General features: G+C 34.1%; 1 protein-coding gene across 7 annotated transcripts in view; it reads left to right on the top strand.

The window, feature by feature from the left end:
- The window catches only part of MED23 (mediator complex subunit 23), a 66,109-nt gene that overhangs the window by 23,687 nt on the left and 23,262 nt on the right, over positions 1 to 19,160 (top strand). For 2 of the 7 annotated variants that reach the window (XM_044676986.1, XM_044676984.1), the window contains 14 exons: positions 938 to 979; positions 1,887 to 2,030; positions 4,361 to 4,506; positions 5,152 to 5,397; positions 6,523 to 6,665; positions 9,277 to 9,451; positions 10,111 to 10,274; positions 11,564 to 11,688; positions 12,492 to 12,697; positions 12,785 to 12,965; positions 15,885 to 16,055; positions 16,663 to 16,879; positions 17,588 to 17,824; positions 18,612 to 18,777. In XM_044676986.1, the coding sequence (XP_044532921.1) occupies positions 938 to 979; positions 1,887 to 2,030; positions 4,361 to 4,506; positions 5,152 to 5,397; positions 6,523 to 6,665; positions 9,277 to 9,451; positions 10,111 to 10,274; positions 11,564 to 11,688; positions 12,492 to 12,697; positions 12,785 to 12,965; positions 15,885 to 16,055; positions 16,663 to 16,879; positions 17,588 to 17,824; positions 18,612 to 18,777 (2,363 nt within the window). Of the gene's footprint in view, positions 1 to 778; positions 980 to 1,886; positions 2,031 to 4,360; positions 4,507 to 5,151; positions 5,398 to 6,522; positions 6,666 to 9,276; positions 9,452 to 10,110; positions 10,275 to 11,563; positions 11,689 to 12,491; positions 12,698 to 12,784; positions 12,966 to 15,884; positions 16,056 to 16,662; positions 16,880 to 17,587; positions 17,825 to 18,611; positions 18,778 to 19,160 lie in introns of all 7 variants that reach the window. The other 5 variants (XM_044676981.1, XM_044676982.1, XM_044676983.1 and 2 more) reach the window with 4 other exon arrangements.

The raw sequence follows: 19,160 nt of genomic DNA, 5'->3' as shown, positions 1-19,160 counted from the left end.
GTGTGGGTGTATTTTTTTTAATGAGTATGTTTTCAAAAGACAATTTGAAAAAACAAAGCACAAATCTTTTTGCCTCTAGAAAGGGAATTTGCATTTTCATTTTTAGTGTTTAAGCTCAGTTCTTTTCTTTTAAAAAAATAGTTTTTTGCTTTGTTTTATAATTAAAGCTGCATTATGTTTGAGTTGTAAGAGGAAAGTATACATTTAATTGTTTTCTGACCAAATTTTTGTACACATGGGTCAGAGATGTGGTTAATTCAACATATAGAAAATATCTTTGTCCCATAAAATTAGGTAGTTTGTTCAAAAAGACGTGACCTATCTAAATGACTGTGCATACAAAGGTTTAGACAAAAAATAAAAGACTTATTAACTTTAAAGCAAAGCAGTTGGTTTACTGTCCTATCATCATTAACCATCCTAGGTCTTTGAAATCCTAGATTTTTATGTAAATTCTGATTCCTCTGAATAAACAAGAATCTCCAGATAATTTTGAACAGAAACAATAATCAGGTTAAAAATAAGTTTTTCCACTTGGATTTAAATTAGAAGTTTAGTGGGAGGTGGTGTGGAAGGTTATAGAGCTTTTTATTGAAAAGAAGTTGTCTTCTTGACATAACATGGTGCAGCTTTAATAAACCAGCCTAACTTTAACTTCCTAAGTTCAGACTTCATTTCATGCTTCCCAGCCTCTTGTTTAATATTGTCTGTTACCTGATTACTTCTAAAGCTAACAAAGAGGTTTTTTGGAATACTGTATCTAATCTCTGCCCCACAGCACAAACAGCGCTGCCCAGTGCTGGAGGACCAGTTGGTGGATCTGGTGGTTTATGCCATGGAACGCTCAGAGACTGAGGAGAAATTTGATGATGGGGGAACCAGTCAGCTTCTGTGGCAGCACCTCTCAAGCCAGCTTATTTTTTTTGTACTTTTCCAGTTTGCAAGTTTTCCTCATATGGTCTTATCTCTCCATCAAAAGGTATGTATTAGGCCTCTTTTTCAGTGGGAACTACTAATTTAAGCCAGTGATGGGCAAACTTTTTAAAGAGGGCACCAAAGGAAAGGAAATGCTCATCTGTCAGTCTGTTTCTGAGGCAACTCTTTCCAAGTTTCATCGTATTGTATCCTACTCATTGTATTCATCAGATTAGGAATAATGTTGAGTGGGCCGTAGTTTGCCCATCACTGATTTAGGCTTTTGTTTTCTATTTTTAAAAAGCCTGCTGTAATTTCAAAGAGCATAAATTAATGATATAGTTTTAGCATTCACAAATTCTGAGACTAAATTTCATCTCCAATATGTTCTTTGGCAGATTATTTAACCTGATAAGGTGGGTTAAAAATTCTGCCTCTCAGATGATAGTTCAATAATATAATAAACTCTATCATTGTTGCACATATAATTTTTATTTTGGAATGGATATATTCCAGCAAAAAGGATTGTTAGTGTAGATTTTTGTAAACTCCCTTTCCAGAAAGTTGGCTGCCAGAGGACACCAGGTTTTTTTTAACCATAACACCTCATGGAATGGACATGGGAATGGATCTTCAAGTCCCTGAAATTATGAATCTTTGAAGTATTTAAATATTTCACAAATATTAGATACTTTTCTAGCTGTGTGACCCTGGACAAGTTACTGGACCCCAACCACCTACCCCTTACCACTCTTCTGCCTTCAAACCATTACTTAGTATTGAGTCCAAGGTGGAAAGTAAAGGTTTAAAATAACAAACAAATACTAAATTTAGATCATGAGCTTTCTCAGAGTAGAAATTATATTCCACTGATTTCTGCAATCCAAATTATTCTGTTTTGTAATGGACACTCCCATCACTTGTTAATAAACTGAGAACTAATGATCTGTGCTTTCAAACATCTTTTACAGTTAGCAGGACGAGGTCTTATTAAAGGCAGAGACCACCTAATGTGGGTACTGCTACAGTTCATTTCTGGAAGTATCCAGAAAAATGCATTAGCTGATTTTCTCCCTGTGATGAAACTCTTTGATCTTCTTTATCCAGAAAAAGAAGTAAGTTTGATTATTCAATGAAAAGCAATTGAATTTACATTAATAGAGTGCAAGGGAGGTGGCATTGCAATAATGGAAAGAACACAGACTGGAAGTCAGATGCCCTGGATTCTGGTCCTAATCATGACTAGCTGTGCAACTCTGGGCTTCTGTTTTCTTATCTGTAAAATGAAGGAATGGACTATTTGGTTTCTAAGTTCTTTTACAGTGATAAAACTAAAATATAAAGTGGTTGTAATTTGCTTGTGGTTGTGTAACTGGTTGAGTATTGGAATCTAGGATTTATAACACCTAGTCCAGAGCAAATTTAACTAGTTCCATCTTTTAACACAAAGTTTATCTTTAAATTCTCTTAGTTCTTTTTTTTAAAAATAAATTATGAATGCTTTTTTGTTTATTTTTTTAGTCATCAAAGTTATTTCCATTATGTATTAAACAAGCAAGCATTTATTAAAGCACTTACTTTGTGTCTAGATAAGTGTGCAAAAGCAAAAATATAACCTTGCCTTCAAAGACTATATTTTTGGGGGAAGCATCATGCATACGTATCAGTAAATACTAACCACTGAGGAGAATCAGGAAAGGTCTCAAGTATGGAGTGGAATTGAGCTGAGATGTCTTTAAGAAGCATAGACAGAGGTAAGGAGAAGATTGCCTTCCAGGCCAGGGAAACAACCTTTATAAAGGCCCAGAGATGGGAGATGGAATGCCATTTATGTAGGACTGCAAGTAGAACAGCTTGTTTGGACTTGAGGCTACTCAAAAGAGAATAATGTATAATATTCCTGGAAAAGTGGGTAGGAGCCATGTTGTAAAAGACCTTAAATGATAACCAGAGAAGAGAGAAGAGAATTGCTCAAAATCACACAGCTAATAAATATCTGAGGCAGTATGTCAACTGATTTCAAGTCCATTATTCTATCTACTCTCTCACCTCACTAATCCTAAAGGCAGTACTGAGCCTCTCAAGTTTATTGAATAGGGGAGTGACGTGGTAGGTCCTTTATGCTTTAGGAATATCAATTTGGCAGCTGTTGTTATATTCATAACACTGTTCAGTAGATTAATTAGGTGATTTTTGCAATAGTCCATTCAAGAGTTAATTGGAGCCTTGAATTACAGTGGCGCCTTATAAGTGAGGTGAAGGGGATGTATGTAAGAGATGCTATGTTGGCAATTGATAGCATATGTGGAGTAAGTAAAAGAAATTAGGAAGAGGGATAGATTGAGTGGGTTTGGGAGGAGAAATTATTCTGTTTTGGAAATGTTGAGTTTGAGATACCTATGGAACACAGAGTTAGAAATATTCAGCAGATATTTGGTGATATGGGAGAAGCTCAGGAGAGCTAGAGTTGGATGGGTAGATTTGGAAGATACCTTTTTGGGGATGATAATGAATCCATGGAAATTGATGAAGTTAGGGGCAAAATGGCTCAGTAGAGAGCCAGGCCTGTAGTCAGGAGGACCTGGGTTCAAATTTGACATCAAACACTTTCTAGCTGTGTGACTCTGTGTGACACTTATTCCCAATTGGCTAGCCCAGGGTTGGTGAAGAATTGGCATATGTGCCCAGCCAGGTGGTGGAGGAGAGTTGCTCTCTTCCTCTTCTTCCCTGAGGACATTTTTTGCATGCCCCAACCCCTCTGTCCAGCCACTGAAAATGAGCACTTCTCCTCTCTTCTGGGGTATTATGGGGGGCTCACAAGCAGCTTAAAGTTGCAATTTGGGCATGCGAACTTGAAAACCTTAGCCAACACAGGCCTAGCCTTTATTGCTCTTCTGCTTTAGAACCAAATCACAATATTGATTTTAAGATAGAAAGCAAGGGATTAAAAAGAAAAGGAAAGAAAATTGATGAAGTCACTAGAGTATAGATAAAGAAGAAAAGATAATCCATAACAGAACAGTCACAGTTTAGAGGGACAGATTATGAATAATGAATTAGGAGTTCTCAGACAAGATCAAAGGAGTTATCGTCATTAAAACTCAGGGAAGTTAGAATATCCAAAAAGGGAGGATGATTAGTGAGGGAACATGTTGCTCACTTCACTTTAATAAGTTCAAGCAAGACTTCTCATTTTCCCTGGGTTCTTCAAAAGCTTTTCTTTTGACCTGATAGGCATACACTTTTTTCTAATTTTGCCTGCCAGTTGAAGAATGGACAAACAGGATAATATTCTGTTATTCTATTAGGAATATTCTTTTATGTGTTTATGGATTAGAATAACACTGAATCTATAGAATAATTACATCTATGATCCTCATTTGTAAGACTACCTAACACATGTTCCTTTATTTTTGTAATAACATGCAAATATACCCTTTCTTAGTGTATTCCTGTACCAGATATTAACAAACCTCAATCAACACATGCCTTTGCAATGACATGTATTTGGATACATCTAAATAGAAAGGCCCAAAATGACAACTCCAAACTACAGATTCCTATACCTCACTCGCTAAAACTTCACCATGAGTAAGTCAATAGCTTCATAGTGTTGATTTTTACATTATTTAGAAATTAGTGGAATTTGAGAGTTATTTTTGAAATTGATTCTTTCTATTTATGTAATAACTAATGTATGCATTAAAGCTAAAGTTGAAAGACTAATGTGTACAGCAGAGAACTAACAGCTTTAATTAGAATGGCAATAGTGCTTGTACCTTCAAAACTAATTTTTTACAACCTCTTTAAAGTTATTAGTATCACAAATGATGAAAATATTTCTTAATTCTTTATATAACACCTTTATAATAATGAGGCTTAGATGGCTCATAATAAAAATCTGTAGTTAAGCTATAGTATTATATAAGATTTCAAATGATAAATTGGCCTGTTATTTATGAATCCACAAATTACTGTTCTTTTCTGATGCTAGTCATGCTTACCACTTGATTGATTCATTTAGCCACCATGCTGCTATTACTGAAACATTACTATATATGAGTAAATTTTCTGTCTTTCAGAAATATCATTATATTCTGTATTATTTCAGTATTGAATTTCCATTGTCTCTTTTTTTATATTTTTAAGGACGTATATATAAATGAAATTTTAGTACAAGCATTTTTGTGGTATATTCCATCTATTTTCCTATTTCATTTAACTTAATATTCATAGGTTTTTGCAACAAAGTCTTCGAAATAAAAATTTACAGATGAATGACTATAAGATTGCATTATTGTGTAATGCATACTCTACAAATTCAGAATGTTTCACATTACCTATGGGAGTTCTAGTAGAGACCATTTATGGTAATGGAAATATGAGAATCTCTCTCCCTGGAATTAATTGCATGGCTTCAGGATCCATCACTCCCTTACCAATGAACCTGTTGGATTCTCTTACAGTGCATGCCAAAATGAGGTATGTTATTGCATTTCTTCTGGGTTCTGTATTATATTCAGTTGCTATCTACAAATTTTCAGTTTCTTTTTTTAAGTTTTTGTCTTTGTGCCATGGATTCACATGCTTTCCCTTATACTCTCACTCTCTATCTGCCTCCACTCACACATATGCATGCGCACACACACTTTACTCCATTTTATTTTTTAGTTTTTTTCACACTACTCTACATTCTGTATTACAACAAACTATTCCCCAATATCGTCCTCTTCTCTGGTTGCACCTCATGTACCATTTTTTATACCTAGAATAAATTCCTACTACATATTTATCAGTTGAAATCCTTCCCTGATTCTTCCCATATACATAAAACAAGCCTACTCTATACCCCTCTCATTAGCCTCCCTTATGTACTTAATTGCAGCCTAACACATTTATTTGTGTACATATCTTGAAGCCTTTCCTATTACTCTTATTTGGAAGTCCTTTAAAGACAGGAACTTTATTTCTTCTTTGTATCAGCAACTAGTATAGTACTTTGGTATGGAAGGCATTTAATATATGTTGTAAAATTGGACTCTCAGAGGACACAAGCATGTCTTCATGAGATTAGCAGTAGAAGGATCACCAAATTTAGGGTTTCCATGAATAACCAGCATTCAGTTTATTCAGCACTATTCCTGAAGCATCATGTTAAACATTTAGTAAATGTTTGATTATAATTAGATTGAAAACTATTTAGTATCAAGATTATACTTAAGTGGTTGTAGAATATGAGCAATTTAGCTCATTCAAATACTGTTAAATAAGAACTGAAGGAATTGATTCAGATTTTTATTTGGAAATGGGATAGCAATGATATAGTAGAAAGAGTGCCAGAACTAGAGCCAAAGACAGTTTCAAATACTACCACCACAACTTATTAACTGAATAATTATATTCAAATTGTTTGACCCATCTGACACTCAATTTTTTCATTTGTAAAATGGGGGGGGAAACATGTATATTGGCTACTTCCTTGAATTTATTGTGAGAAAAGTGCTTTGCAAACATAGTATAAACTTTTATTTATAAATTGAGCTATTAAGATTGTCAGTCATACCTAAAAATTAAACTTTCATTTTTCTTCTCTTCTTTTTACCACAGCTTGATTCACAGTATCGCTACCAGAGTAATAAAACTGGCACACGCAAAATCCAGCGTGGCATTGGCTCCAGCCTTAGTGGAAACCTACAGTCGTTTACTGGTTTATATGGAAATAGAATCCTTGGGCATCAAAGGATTTATTAGTAAGAGCAAATTTTCTTATTTATATAGATTATCAAAACAATAAGATTAAGAAAGTAAACAGAAACTAAATCCCATTGAAGGCCTTTTTTTTTCCCTAACCCTCCTTCCAGAAGATAGAGTAGTACAAGTTTATTAGGGAACTGTAACATTAGTTCATAAGGAAGATATCCTCTTCTACAGCTTTATTTTTGATGCCTCACCTCCCTCCCCCATACAGTGATTCTGGGTTCTCAGAGGTCTATGCCAGCAGAGAACAAGCCGTCAAAGATATTGGCACACTAAAAAGGCTTTGAGAATAGAGCCAGGTGATAGCTTTTGTTTGAGAATGAATCTAGCTAAATTTGGATAGGTTTGTCACTATATTGGCTTCAGAATTATTACTTTTTTTACCATAGCACCTTTCAAAGATCATCTATTAAATTAGGGAGATAGTTTCAGTCTATTTTTATAGAAAGCTCTAAAGGAAAAACTAGCAACAATAGGAAGAAGTTGCAACGAGGCAAATTTAAGTTTGATACAGGAAAATCTTCCTAACAATTAAAGCTGTCTGATAGTGGAATGGAATGGGTTCCCTCTCCTGGAAAGTTTTAAATAGAACCTGGATTACCATTCCTTTAGCATTAGTATCCCAGTTTTGCCACATCACTTCTGAACACTTATCATGTTTCTTTGCTATCATATTGGTCATATCTGATAGATGTGAGATGATACCTCAGAGTTTTAATTTGCATTTTTCTAATCAAGGGTGATTGAGAACATTTTTTCATAGAATTATTGATAATTTTATTTCTTTATCTGAAAACTAATTATTCTTATCCTTTGATCATTTGTCAATTGGAGAATGACTTATATTCTTATAAATTTGACTGTATATAGTTAATAAACAAAGCCTTTAATAGAAATTTGCTGTAAAAATTTTTTCCTGGTTTGTTGTTTCCCTTCTAATCTTGGTCACATTGGTATTGTTTGTACAAAACCTTTTAAATTTAATATAATCAAAATTATTCATTTCATATCACATAATGCTCTCTCTCTTGCTTAGTCATAAATTCTTCCCTTCTCCATAGATCTGACATGTTCCCTTAATTTGCTTAGGGTATCACCCTTCATGTCTAAATCATATCCCCATTTTAACTTTATCTTGGTATAGGGTGTGAGATATTGGTCTGTAACTAATTTCTGACATACTGTAAGTTTTTCCAGTAGTTTTTGGCTAATAGTGAATTCTTACAACAAAAGCTAGGGTCTTTGGGTTTATCAAACACTAGATTGCTATGGTCATTTACCCTTGTATGGTGTGTATCTAATCTTTTCCATTGATCCATCGTTCTATTTCTTAGTACCAGATTATTTTGATAATTACTGCTTTATAGTACAGTTTGAAATCTGGTATTCTTAGGCTACCTTGCTTGTCACTTTTTTTTTCATTAATTCCCCTTGATATTCTTGGCATTTTGTTTTTCCAGATGTATTTTATTTTTTTTCTTGTTCTGTAAAATAATAATTTTGTAGTTTTGTGTGGCATTGAATAAATTAATTAATATAGGTAGAACTGATACTTTTATCATTTTGGCTTGGCCTATGCATGAGCAATTAATGTTTTTCCAATTGTTTAGATATTACTTTATTATGGTTGCTAGGCCTTGTGGCTTGCAGCCTAATTTATTTAACATTTTAACCTTCTCTCTCCTTCCAGGCCTCTGCAGGCCTGGACTAGCCTCTCCCTTTCTCTTTATTCCCATACCTTTACCTTCCTAATTGTAAATAAAACTGCCTTATCCTGATGCTGACTTGGGTCTGATTTAATTACGGAATCAATCTGAATTGTTGATTCCTGGTGGCCACACTTTAAATATATATCTATAAAATACTTAAATTTCCTTCTTACACATGTGAATTCTGTTAGTTTGGTTATTGATATGGTCAATTATGTCTCTTAAGTTTTCCTAATATTAAACCTGGTATAAATTCTACTTTGTCAGAGTGAATTATCCTTGTGATATATTGCTATAAATCTCCTTGCTAGTATTTTACTTAAAATTTAAGGAAATTGGCCTATAATTTTCTTCCTCTGTTTTTGCTTTACCTGACTTAGATAACAGCACCATATTTATGTCATAAAAGGAATTTCATAGGACTCCTTTGTCTGTTTTCCCAAATGGTTTATATAGTATTGGGATTACTTGTTCTTTAGATGTTTGATAGAATTCACTTGTGAATCCATCTGACCCTGGGAATTTTTACTTAGGAAATTTCATTTTCTAAAATGGGATTATTTAAGTATTCTCTTTCCTTTTTTGTTAATCTGGGCAATTTATATTTTTATAAATATTCATCTCTAAATATGATTTTAAGGAGAAGTTATTTCCCTTATAAACAAACTTTTCCAGCTCACCCCATTCAGAATTTGGTTCAAAGAGGTATTCAGTTTTGGCTAGAGCTGATTGAAGCAATACTTTTCCTTCTATTCCAGTTTAGGTGCTACACCTCCTCCATGAAGCTTTCTTTTTCATCCCAACTGTTTGTAACCAAAAAGAATTACATAATAATATAGGAAAACAAAATCACAAATATAATTTTTTGCATATCTTTATTATCTTCTTTCACAAGGTCAACTCTTGCCTACTGTTTTCAAGTCTCATGCTTGGGGAATTTTACACACACTCTTAGAGATGTTCAGCTACCGTATGCACCATATCCAACCTCATTACCGAGTTCAACTGCTAAGCCATCTTCACTCTCTGGCTGCTGTTCCTCAAACCAATCAAAATCAGCTCCATCTCTGGTGAGTGTTTGAACATGCCATTTTCTTTTATTCTAGTATGCTTAATATTTTATTAGTTTTTAATTCCTTAGCTTAAATCAGTGTGCTTTTTCTGTCCATTCACATTAATATAAATTTCTTCTCTGCTGTTTTAGTATTTTCTTTTTAATTAAAAAATAACAAATGAGGCAAAGGTAGATGTCTAACTAGAAAAATTGGTTTTCTTTCAGTTAAATATTGCCTCTGAATTGGTGATTAATGCTTTACTCTCTTTTTCTCTACATCAGCCATTTAGAGCTGAAAAAAAAACAAAAATACTTTTTTGTTTCAGGTATGTTGCCAGATTTATTTTTGTTATAACCTTGGTGAAAACAGATGTTGAAAATTATGCAACTTTTGTATCCAAATGAAAAGAATTTTGTACTTCCATATCCTACAGACTTAGTGACTTTGACTGAAGTCAGCAAAATCAGGAAAAATACAATATGAACTCAGTTTGGGAAATCATAGAAAAGCTAACACTAGGACATTATCCTTTTGTTAAAGTACCTCCAAAGAAAAAGTTTAAAGAGCTTTCAATTTTGATTTTTTGGGGGGCTACCTGGTGAAACCATAAAAATGAAGATTATTTTTTCCCAGAAATGACATAACCTGGTTTACTCTTCTTTTTCCCTTTTCAGTGTTGAGAGCACTGCCCTAAGGCTCATAACAGCACTTGGCAGCTCTGAAGTGCAACCACAGTTTACTCGTTTCCTTAGTGACCCCAAAACTGTCCTTTCTGCAGAATCAGAAGAACTCAACCGGGCCCTAATTTTGACCTTAGCCAGAGCAACCCATGTGACAGGTAATGATGAATTTGTCAAGAAAAAAAGTGAAAGTATATTCAAAATTGTTTCGATTATACTGTATCATTGAAAACACACCTCCTGAAAAATTACTATCATCTATATTTGAAAATCTTAATTGTTAACCTGTTACTTTCCCAATATAAGGTATCAGAATATTGTAACTTTAATCAGTTTGTTTATCAATTTTGAGACTGGTTAATAAGTTTTAGAGAAATAATTCATGAAAATTGAATGCAAAAATCTAAAGTATGTAGTTCAGATTAAATTATCTCATTTTTGATAACAGCTTTATTCTAGAAACCTTTACTCATGTAATTTAGCTTTGTGATTTACTAGCAAACTTTTATGCCTTATTCTAGAGAGTAGAGTTTTCACCCTTGACCATTATGATCTTTAAATGAATAAACATAGTTTCTAGTTCATTAGAATATCTACCATTTATCAAATTATTTCTGCTATGAATTAAAAGGGAAATTATGATAAACCAAAATTATGAGGAACCAAAGCATCTCTATGAGACTTGAAGGAATGCATTTTTAGCTGAAATTAAAACAATATTTTCTGAGTAGCTTTTGAAATCATAGTGACTAACAGCAAAATCATTCTATCTCACTCCTAAATTTTTTCCTTTGATTACCTGAAGGAATCTAAAATATATTAAATTCTCATTTCATTGATTCTATATAATTATTTAGTTTCTATGCCTCCTCCAAATCAAAAAAATTCAAACTTATCTTAAGCTATAATTGCTGAGCTTAGTGGCTATAAACCATAAGGGTTATACAATAATCTCTAGGATAATATACAAACTCCTCAATCCACTATCCTTTAAAGCTCTTCATAATCTTATTACTTGCCTTTCCAAACTTACTTACTATTACTGTCCTTCGTGTCCTCTTTATTCCAGAAAAACTGGTGACTATTTGAATTTAGCATAATATTTTCTGTTTCACAGGCTGTCCCCAGTGTCTGAAATGCACTTTTACTCCTGTGTTAAAGACCTTAGCTTCTTTCAAGACTCAATTGGAGTGCCACTTCTTATATAAAACCTTTTCTAATCTTGGTATTTGAGTACTTTTTGTATTATATTAACTGATCTCTATATGTATTATTTTAGACCTCCCCTTTCTTCTTCCCCTTACTTCCATTAATAGAATAAAATCTCACTGAGAAGCAGTAATGGACTATGATATCTTTTTCTCCCTAGCATCTTATACATTTCCTTAGGTATGTAATAAAAGTTTCTCACATTTTAGTTGAATTATATAGCTTTTTGTTTGTTTAGATTTTTTTACAGGCTCAGATTCAATTCAGGGAACTTGGTGCAAGGATATACTTCAGACTATCATGAGTTTTACACCTCACAATTGGGCTTCTCATACTCTCAGCTGCTTTCCAGCTCCTCTGCAGGTAATTCTATCCTGAACCACCACTATATGGAAAAGATATGCTTTTTGTCATTTTATAATGTCAGTTTTATGGAGAATTTTAATAATTGCAATCATTGTTAACTTGATTGCACAGGAAAGAAGCTTCAATTAATATTAAATGTATCCTTTTCAGATCATGACATAATGAAAATCAATAATAAAGGATCATAGAAATAAAAAGTAAAAACTAATTGGAGACTAATAACTTAAACTTAAAGAATGAATGGGTTAAAGAACAAATTATTAAAGAGAATGATAATGAGACAATATTCAAAAACCCATGATGTAATAATCATGAGAGCCAGTTGCCAATGTTATGATAGAAGGGAGTGATAGAGAGTCTATATGGTAAGACTCTCTTCTAGCTCTCCCCTCCTACCTATTATACACTTGAAGACTTTGAGGGGGCGTCACCCTGAAATTGGGTGACCTGGATGGTTGTGCCACCCCATAGGAGTTGGGGGCAAGGCTTCCCTATAAGATGAGGTATGTGGTACCCCAAACTGATTCTGAATGAGGGTGGGATTCACACAAGTCTTCCCCGAGGTTAGTCAACTTCACAGTGGGTGGCAGTCTGATAAAACCTATGGATCTTCTCTCAAAATGATGTTCTCAAATGTATAAAATTAAATGCAAGGATTTCCCAGGAAACCAGTTATTGAAATATAGTTATCAAAATATATTTTTAAGTTCACAATTTCCACATTTATAACCCTTGATTTAGTGAGTCACTGCTTTTTCCAGTACACAAAATTATACCTAATATCTTGTCTTTTTCTTCAGGCATTCTTCCAGCAAAATAATGTACCTCAAGAAAGTCGTTTTAACCTGAAAAAGAATGTAGAGGAGGAATACAGGAAGTGGAAATCTATGTCCAATGAAAATGACATTATTACTCACTTCTCTATGCAAGGTTCTCCTCCCCTCTTCCTTTGTCTTCTTTGGAAGATGCTCTTAGAAACAGATCACATTAATCAAATTGGCTACAGGTGAATCAGTAGGAATATCTATAACTGTATTCCATTTCACATATAGTTGAGAAATAATAAAATTATTTCTTTCTCTCTGCTTGTTAGAGTACTAGAGAGAATTGGGGCCAGAGCCTTGGTAGCTCATGTCAGAACATTTGCTGATTTCCTAGTATATGAATTCTCCACATCAGCTGGAGGTCAACAACTCAACAAATGCATTGAGATTCTCAATGATATGGTATGGAAGTACAACATTGTTACACTGGATCGATTAATTCTTTGTCTGGTAAGTATACATTTCTAAGATCTCTTGTTCTTTCAGATCCTATGGATTGTTCCTTGAATCGCTATAGATTCTGATTCTTTGAGCATTGGTCTTAGAAGTCAGGAAGGCCAGAGTATAAATTCTGCCTCCCAGTACTTGTTGTAACTCAGGAAATTTACACTAGCTATTTTCCTTCCTTTTTTTAAAAACTTTTATCTCCTGCCTTAGTATTAGTTAGTTCTAAGACAGAAAAGCAACAAAATCTAGGTAATTGGGATTAAGTGACTTGCCCAGGATTACACAGCTAGGAAGTGTCTGTGGCCTGATTTGAACTCACATCCTACCAACTTCAGGCCTGGCAGTCTATCCCTTGTTATTCATTATCCCATTTTATTATTATTCATTATCCCATAATCAAATACTGCTTTCATCCAGATGACAGCTATTTAGCTTTACTACTCTAAAGAGCTACAAATTTCACATTAATGAATTAAATTTAACAAGAGTTTAATTTTCTTACCTAGCCCTTACAGGTTGCTGTTGGTCAGGGTAGGGGATGAGTAGTAAATATCTTTATTACTATTGTTTTCATCTTTTCTTTAGTTTCTAGTCACTGTTATATCTCAGAATTAACCTCAGCTAAACTACTTCATCTTCTAGCATTTCCCAAAAAGTTTAGAGAAGCAGTATCTGGCTAGGGTGGCAGACTTTGATTTTGCATGCTTCTGCTGTATGTTGCTTTGTCAGTGATTCATAAACAACCCTTATTGAACTCTTAACTTCCCTAAACATTGGTGATCATATTTTGGTGGCTAGGTTAGCCAACCTTAATTCTCTAAGGTTAGTTATCTTTAATTAGTGTTTTGTTTGGGAGTCAGATGAACTAGGTCTACCACAAAATCATAATTTTAACTGGTTCCTCACCTTTGCATGACAATCCTTTTGTCCTTCTTTGATTGATTCTAAAATAAAGTTTCTTGTCGTCATCTGTTTCTACAAATATATATGATTTTCTGAGACAACTAAGACTGTTTACAGCTTCCTCTTCCCTTCTTCTCTACCTATTGCCTTCCTGTACTCCTATCCCTGAAAAAGAAACAGTTAATTTCCTTGCCAAGACAAGGAACCTATAACTGCAAATCCCTACCCCTCCCCTTTCCAGTCCTGTCCTGTCCCCTGTCTCCCCTGCCCCCAAATTTCCTCTATGACTTTGCCTTCTCTCATTCTAATCTTTATTTCCTTCCAGAGAGAGTACTAGCATTTTTATGTCTACCCCATCCTTTAAAAAAACAAACAACAACAAAAAAAAAAACCTAATAGCATCCTCCAGTGTCTCTCTTCCCCTTTGTAGCCTAAATTCCAGAAAGAAGCCCAGATGTTCCTGCCTCCACCTCCTTATCATCCATTTACTGCTTAACCTACTGCAGACTAGCTTCTGATCACTACTCAACTGAAACTAGTTTACCAGTACTTGTTAAATCAGATGACTTTTCCTCAGTCCTCATCCTCTTTCATCTCTTTAGGTTCAAATATTTTTGACCACATCTCTTGAATATTCCCTTAGCTTTTGTAATACTATTCTCTCCTAGTCCTTCTGCTATTTTATTTTTCTTCTGAACTCTTCTTTGCTGAATTGTTAGCTATCAGTTGCTCCTTTAGTATTGGTATCAACAAAGGCTTTATCCTGAGTTCTCTTCTCTATTTTCTTTTCTTTACTGATCTCATTTGTTCCCTAGGTTCAGTTATCATTTCCATACATACGACTCCCAAATATATCTATATGTGTAGTTCATCTTTCTCTTGATCCTCTATTGTCCTCTCTCTGCTAGATGTTTCCTGGATATCCTATTAGTGACACACTGACCATAACCAAACTGGAACTCAATATCTTCCCCATTCCCAAACTTGTCTTTTCTTCAAACTTCCCTATTTTTGTTTAAGGGTATCACTATCTTCCCAGTCATCCAGATTTATAACCTTATTAAACCTTTCATCTCCATCATTTGTCATTTCCCAAGGCTTATTGATTTTTTTCTCCAAAAGATCTCTTTGATCTATTCAATTCTTTTCACTTAACCTAATCATTTTCTTTGTTCTGGCTTCACCATTGCTCACCTCAGAGATAGAAACGGAGATAGATAGATAGATAGATAGATAGATAGATAGATAGATGAAATAGAGAGAAAGAAACAAAGAAAGAATGAATCCAATAGCCTTATCATTGGTCTCACAGCTTCTATGTTCACTCCCTGATCCACACAGTTATCAAAATCATCTTCCTAAGGTATAGTTTTGACCATGTCACTTTCCCTGCAAATTCCTTAGCATGGCACTTAAAACCCTATGTAATCTGGCTTCCATCTAACTTTAAATTCTAATTTCATACTATTCTCTTTTATGTACTCTGTGTTTTAGCTAATCAGGCTACTGATTGTTTCCTAAATGTGCCACTACTTCCCTTTTCATGATTTATTTATACAATTGGATTTCCATGCCTAGAATGAACACCTTCTTCTTTTCTGTCCCTAAGTCTTTGTTTTTCTTTAAGACTTATTTCTCTGATTCCTCTTTTTCTCCATATTGGTACATTCTCTCCAAATTTTCTTTTAATAAAATATTGATGATTTTTATTTTTGTATCACTTTCTACTCCAAATATATTATTTCCCATTCCCAAGAGAGTCATTCCAAATCTCCTAAATTTTCCCTATGCTTGATTTGTGTTCACATTGTATCCTCTCAATTCATTGTAAGTTTCTTGCCATATTTCCTTTTTTGCATTTGACCACAGATCTATCTAGCATCCTTCCTCACAAGTAGTAGCTGCTTAATAAATCTTGGTTGAATTAAAAAGAAATATGGAAATTTCATAGTAACCCTCATTTTTGGAGTTATTTGGAGATCTTTTATCAATGTTTTCACTTTCTCTTTTTCTCTAAAGGCTATGCGTAGTCATGAAGGAAATGAAGCTCAGGTTTGTTATTTCATAATTCAGTTGCTATTGCTGAAGCCAAATGATTTTAGAAATCGAGTAAGTGATTTTGTGAAGGAGAACTCTCCAGAGCACTGGCTGCAGAATGACTGGCATACCAAGCATATGAATTATCACAAGGTACATTTTAATCAATGTTATCATTTAAAATGAAGGTTTCAAATTGTTCATTTTGTAAACAGTAATGTTATTTTCTGCAGTATAACTCCAATTGTTGCCTAGAAGACTTTCTGACAGTAGCTTTGTTTAATAGACTTTTAAGAATAAATTATGAGGGGGCAGATAGGTGGCTCAGTGATTGAGAGCCAGGCCTAGAGATAGGCGGTCCTTGGTTCAAATCTGGCTTCAGACACTTCCTAGCTGTGTGACCCTGGGCAAGTCACTTAATCCCTATTGCCTAGCCCTTATTGTTCTTCTGCCTTAGAACCTGTAAGCAGTATTGATTCTAAGATAGAAGATAAGGGCTACTGAAAAATAAATAAATAAATTATGAGCCAACTTTAAAAATATATTGGTCATTTATGTCAAATGTTATGCTTATGTTCTATTTAAAATATATATTTTAAAAATAAGATTACAGAGACCTCTAAAATTAATTGGATAATCTTCAATAAAACTGAAAATGTTTCTTTAAGAAAATTGGATTCCTAAATACTGTAATGTGCTTGCATCTATTTAGACCTTTTATAAAAGAGAAAAAACTTGAGCATCTATTCAACTCCCACAGAAATATCCTGAGAAGCTGTATTTTGAGGGCCTAGCAGAGCAGGTCAATCCTCCTGTGCAGATCCAGCTCCCCTATCTTCCAATCTACTTTGGAAATGTGTGTCTCCGATTCCTGCCAGTATTTGATATAGTAATCCACAGATTTTTGGAATTGCTGCCAGTGTCCAAATCACTGGAGACTCTTCTGGATCACTTGGGAGGTTTATACAAGTTTCATGGTGAGTTCTTTTTATTTGTAAACATACTTTTATTCATTCCATAATAAGAGGAAGTGTTTCATAGTAGATAAGGAGTTTACCTTGGAGCCTGAAACACTTGAGTTAGAACCTCACCTCTGACACAGACTGTATTATCCTGAATCTCTTAACCTTTCAGGGCTTTAAGAAACTCTTTAAGAAAACTCTTTGACTATAAGCTACAGGTAGGGTGCCCAATCTGTGTGGATAGAAGGAGCTCCCTCATCTAGAAGTTCTCCACATTGGTGAAATCACAAGTCCAATCTCTTTCCCTTTCTCAAATTCCATAAACATTGTTGGCCAGGCATAGCAATGCAGAAAGAATAACTTTAATTTCATAAAATGGTCTCATTTCATAGTAATGGACAAATATTTCATCTAACAGTTTTAGAAGAGGGATCAGTTTCTAATTTATGAGTGGTGAATTAATGCATTTGAAAATATAATGGATGTTAGCATCTTTATGGGATAGATATCCCAGTCTTGTTTTTCTCCCTTCTTCCCTGGGACATTGCTTTACCTTATGATTAAAAACCATCCATTGTTATGCTTTTTTTCCCCAGAGTTTGCTTTATGTGCCTCTGAGCTCTTTTTCAGAGAACTGCCTTAGGCAGAACAATTAGCTTTTCCTCAGTCATTAATTAACTACATGCAAGTGCTACTGTGATTACATTTTTCTTTCCTTGGCAGACCGTCCAGTAACTTATTTGTATAATACTCTGCATTACTATGAGAGGCACCTGAGAGAGCGCCCAACCCTAAAAAGGAAGCTTGTCCATGCTATCATTGGCTCACTAAAAGATAATCGGCCACAGGGCTGGTGTCTAAGTGACACATATCTCAAAAACGCTATGAATGCAAGAGAAGAAAACCCTTGGATCCCAGATGACTCTTATTATTGCAGACTAATTGGAAGACTAGTAGATAATATCCTTTTTCATTAATGTGTGTGTGTGTTAATGTGTGTTTCAGTGGGGGTGGCAGTGTTTTCAGGTAAAAAAAAAATAACTTTTTTCAAGATACTTTTATTATTAAGACATATTTCTGGAGCAATCTGCCTTTTTTCCAGCTTTTTGAGTTCTTTGAAAACCCAATGTGACTATGTTAAATGCCAGCAAACTATGTATTTGAAATTAGATTTATAGAAATTTTAAGTTTATATCCATCTATTTTTATTTCTAATCAGACTCATTCTAGATTGTATTGGTTATATTATTTGGTGTCAGAGAATAAAATAAATAAGCTATTCTGTTATATAAATTTTTCGACTTAGAGTAGTATAATGGATAAGTGGAGCTCAGGTGTGTTAGGTATATGTGTCTGATCTAAGGACTCTTTGTAAGGAATAAATACCTCTCCCATTATTGTGAAGCTCATGGGGTTTTTTTTTTCTATCCACATCTAATTTTTATTGTTAATTTTATTTGTATATTAATTTTTATTTAAATTCATCCATTTAGTATTTATTGTCTATATGTATTAAATAGGAAATGGATCCAGAGAGGTTAGATAACTTATAAAATCATAAATTGTAAATGACAGAACTGGGGTTCACACCTAAGCACTATCTGTCCAAATCCTGTCCTCTTACCACACTTTTGAACAGACTTAATATTTTTATTTTTAAAATAACTGATCGTCTGTTGTCTACATGAATAAAACACTTTTTCTAACATTTACTAAACTGAGTATTATTTGCCTTGATTAATCACACCTATGGCTGGCAAATCTCCCGGTCCATTTCCAAACTGTGACTGGAGATTCAATGAATTTCCCAATCCGGCTGCCCATGCTCTTCATGTTACCTGTGTGGAGCTCATGGCTTTGTCTGTTCCAGGAACAGATGTTGGAAATGCCCTTCTAAATGTTGTCCTGAAGAGGTACGTAAGTTGTCCTGTAGTTCAATAAGTGCAAGATGTTTCTAAACAAAATCACATTTGTGTGAGGTCTGTTGCATGCCTGTTTTACCAGTACTATTTACATATAGTCCCCAAAGTCCATGTTTCTCTAGTCTTCCTTTATAATGATTATCATCAAATGGGTACTAATGTCAAGGGAAAATATGCAAGTCATTGTCATAAACATTTTTCCACTCAAGTGATTCTACCAAAGGATATACCACAAAGTAAACTTTAATCTAATGAAATAATCTCATTTTAATTGATGTAGATTAGTTTTTATGCTATGATTAGATACAAATTTAGACTGCCATCTTCAGATATTGTATGAAATGTTCCATGAATGAAAAGCTATTTTTGTCTTG

The sequence above is a fragment of the Gracilinanus agilis genome, chromosome 4 (assembly GCF_016433145.1).
Source record: "Gracilinanus agilis isolate LMUSP501 chromosome 4, AgileGrace, whole genome shotgun sequence".
NCBI classification, from domain to species: Eukaryota; Metazoa; Chordata; class Mammalia; order Didelphimorphia; family Didelphidae; genus Gracilinanus; species Gracilinanus agilis.
The sequence above is the reverse complement of the archived record's forward strand: the minus strand, read 5'-3'. Positions and strand labels throughout refer to the sequence as shown.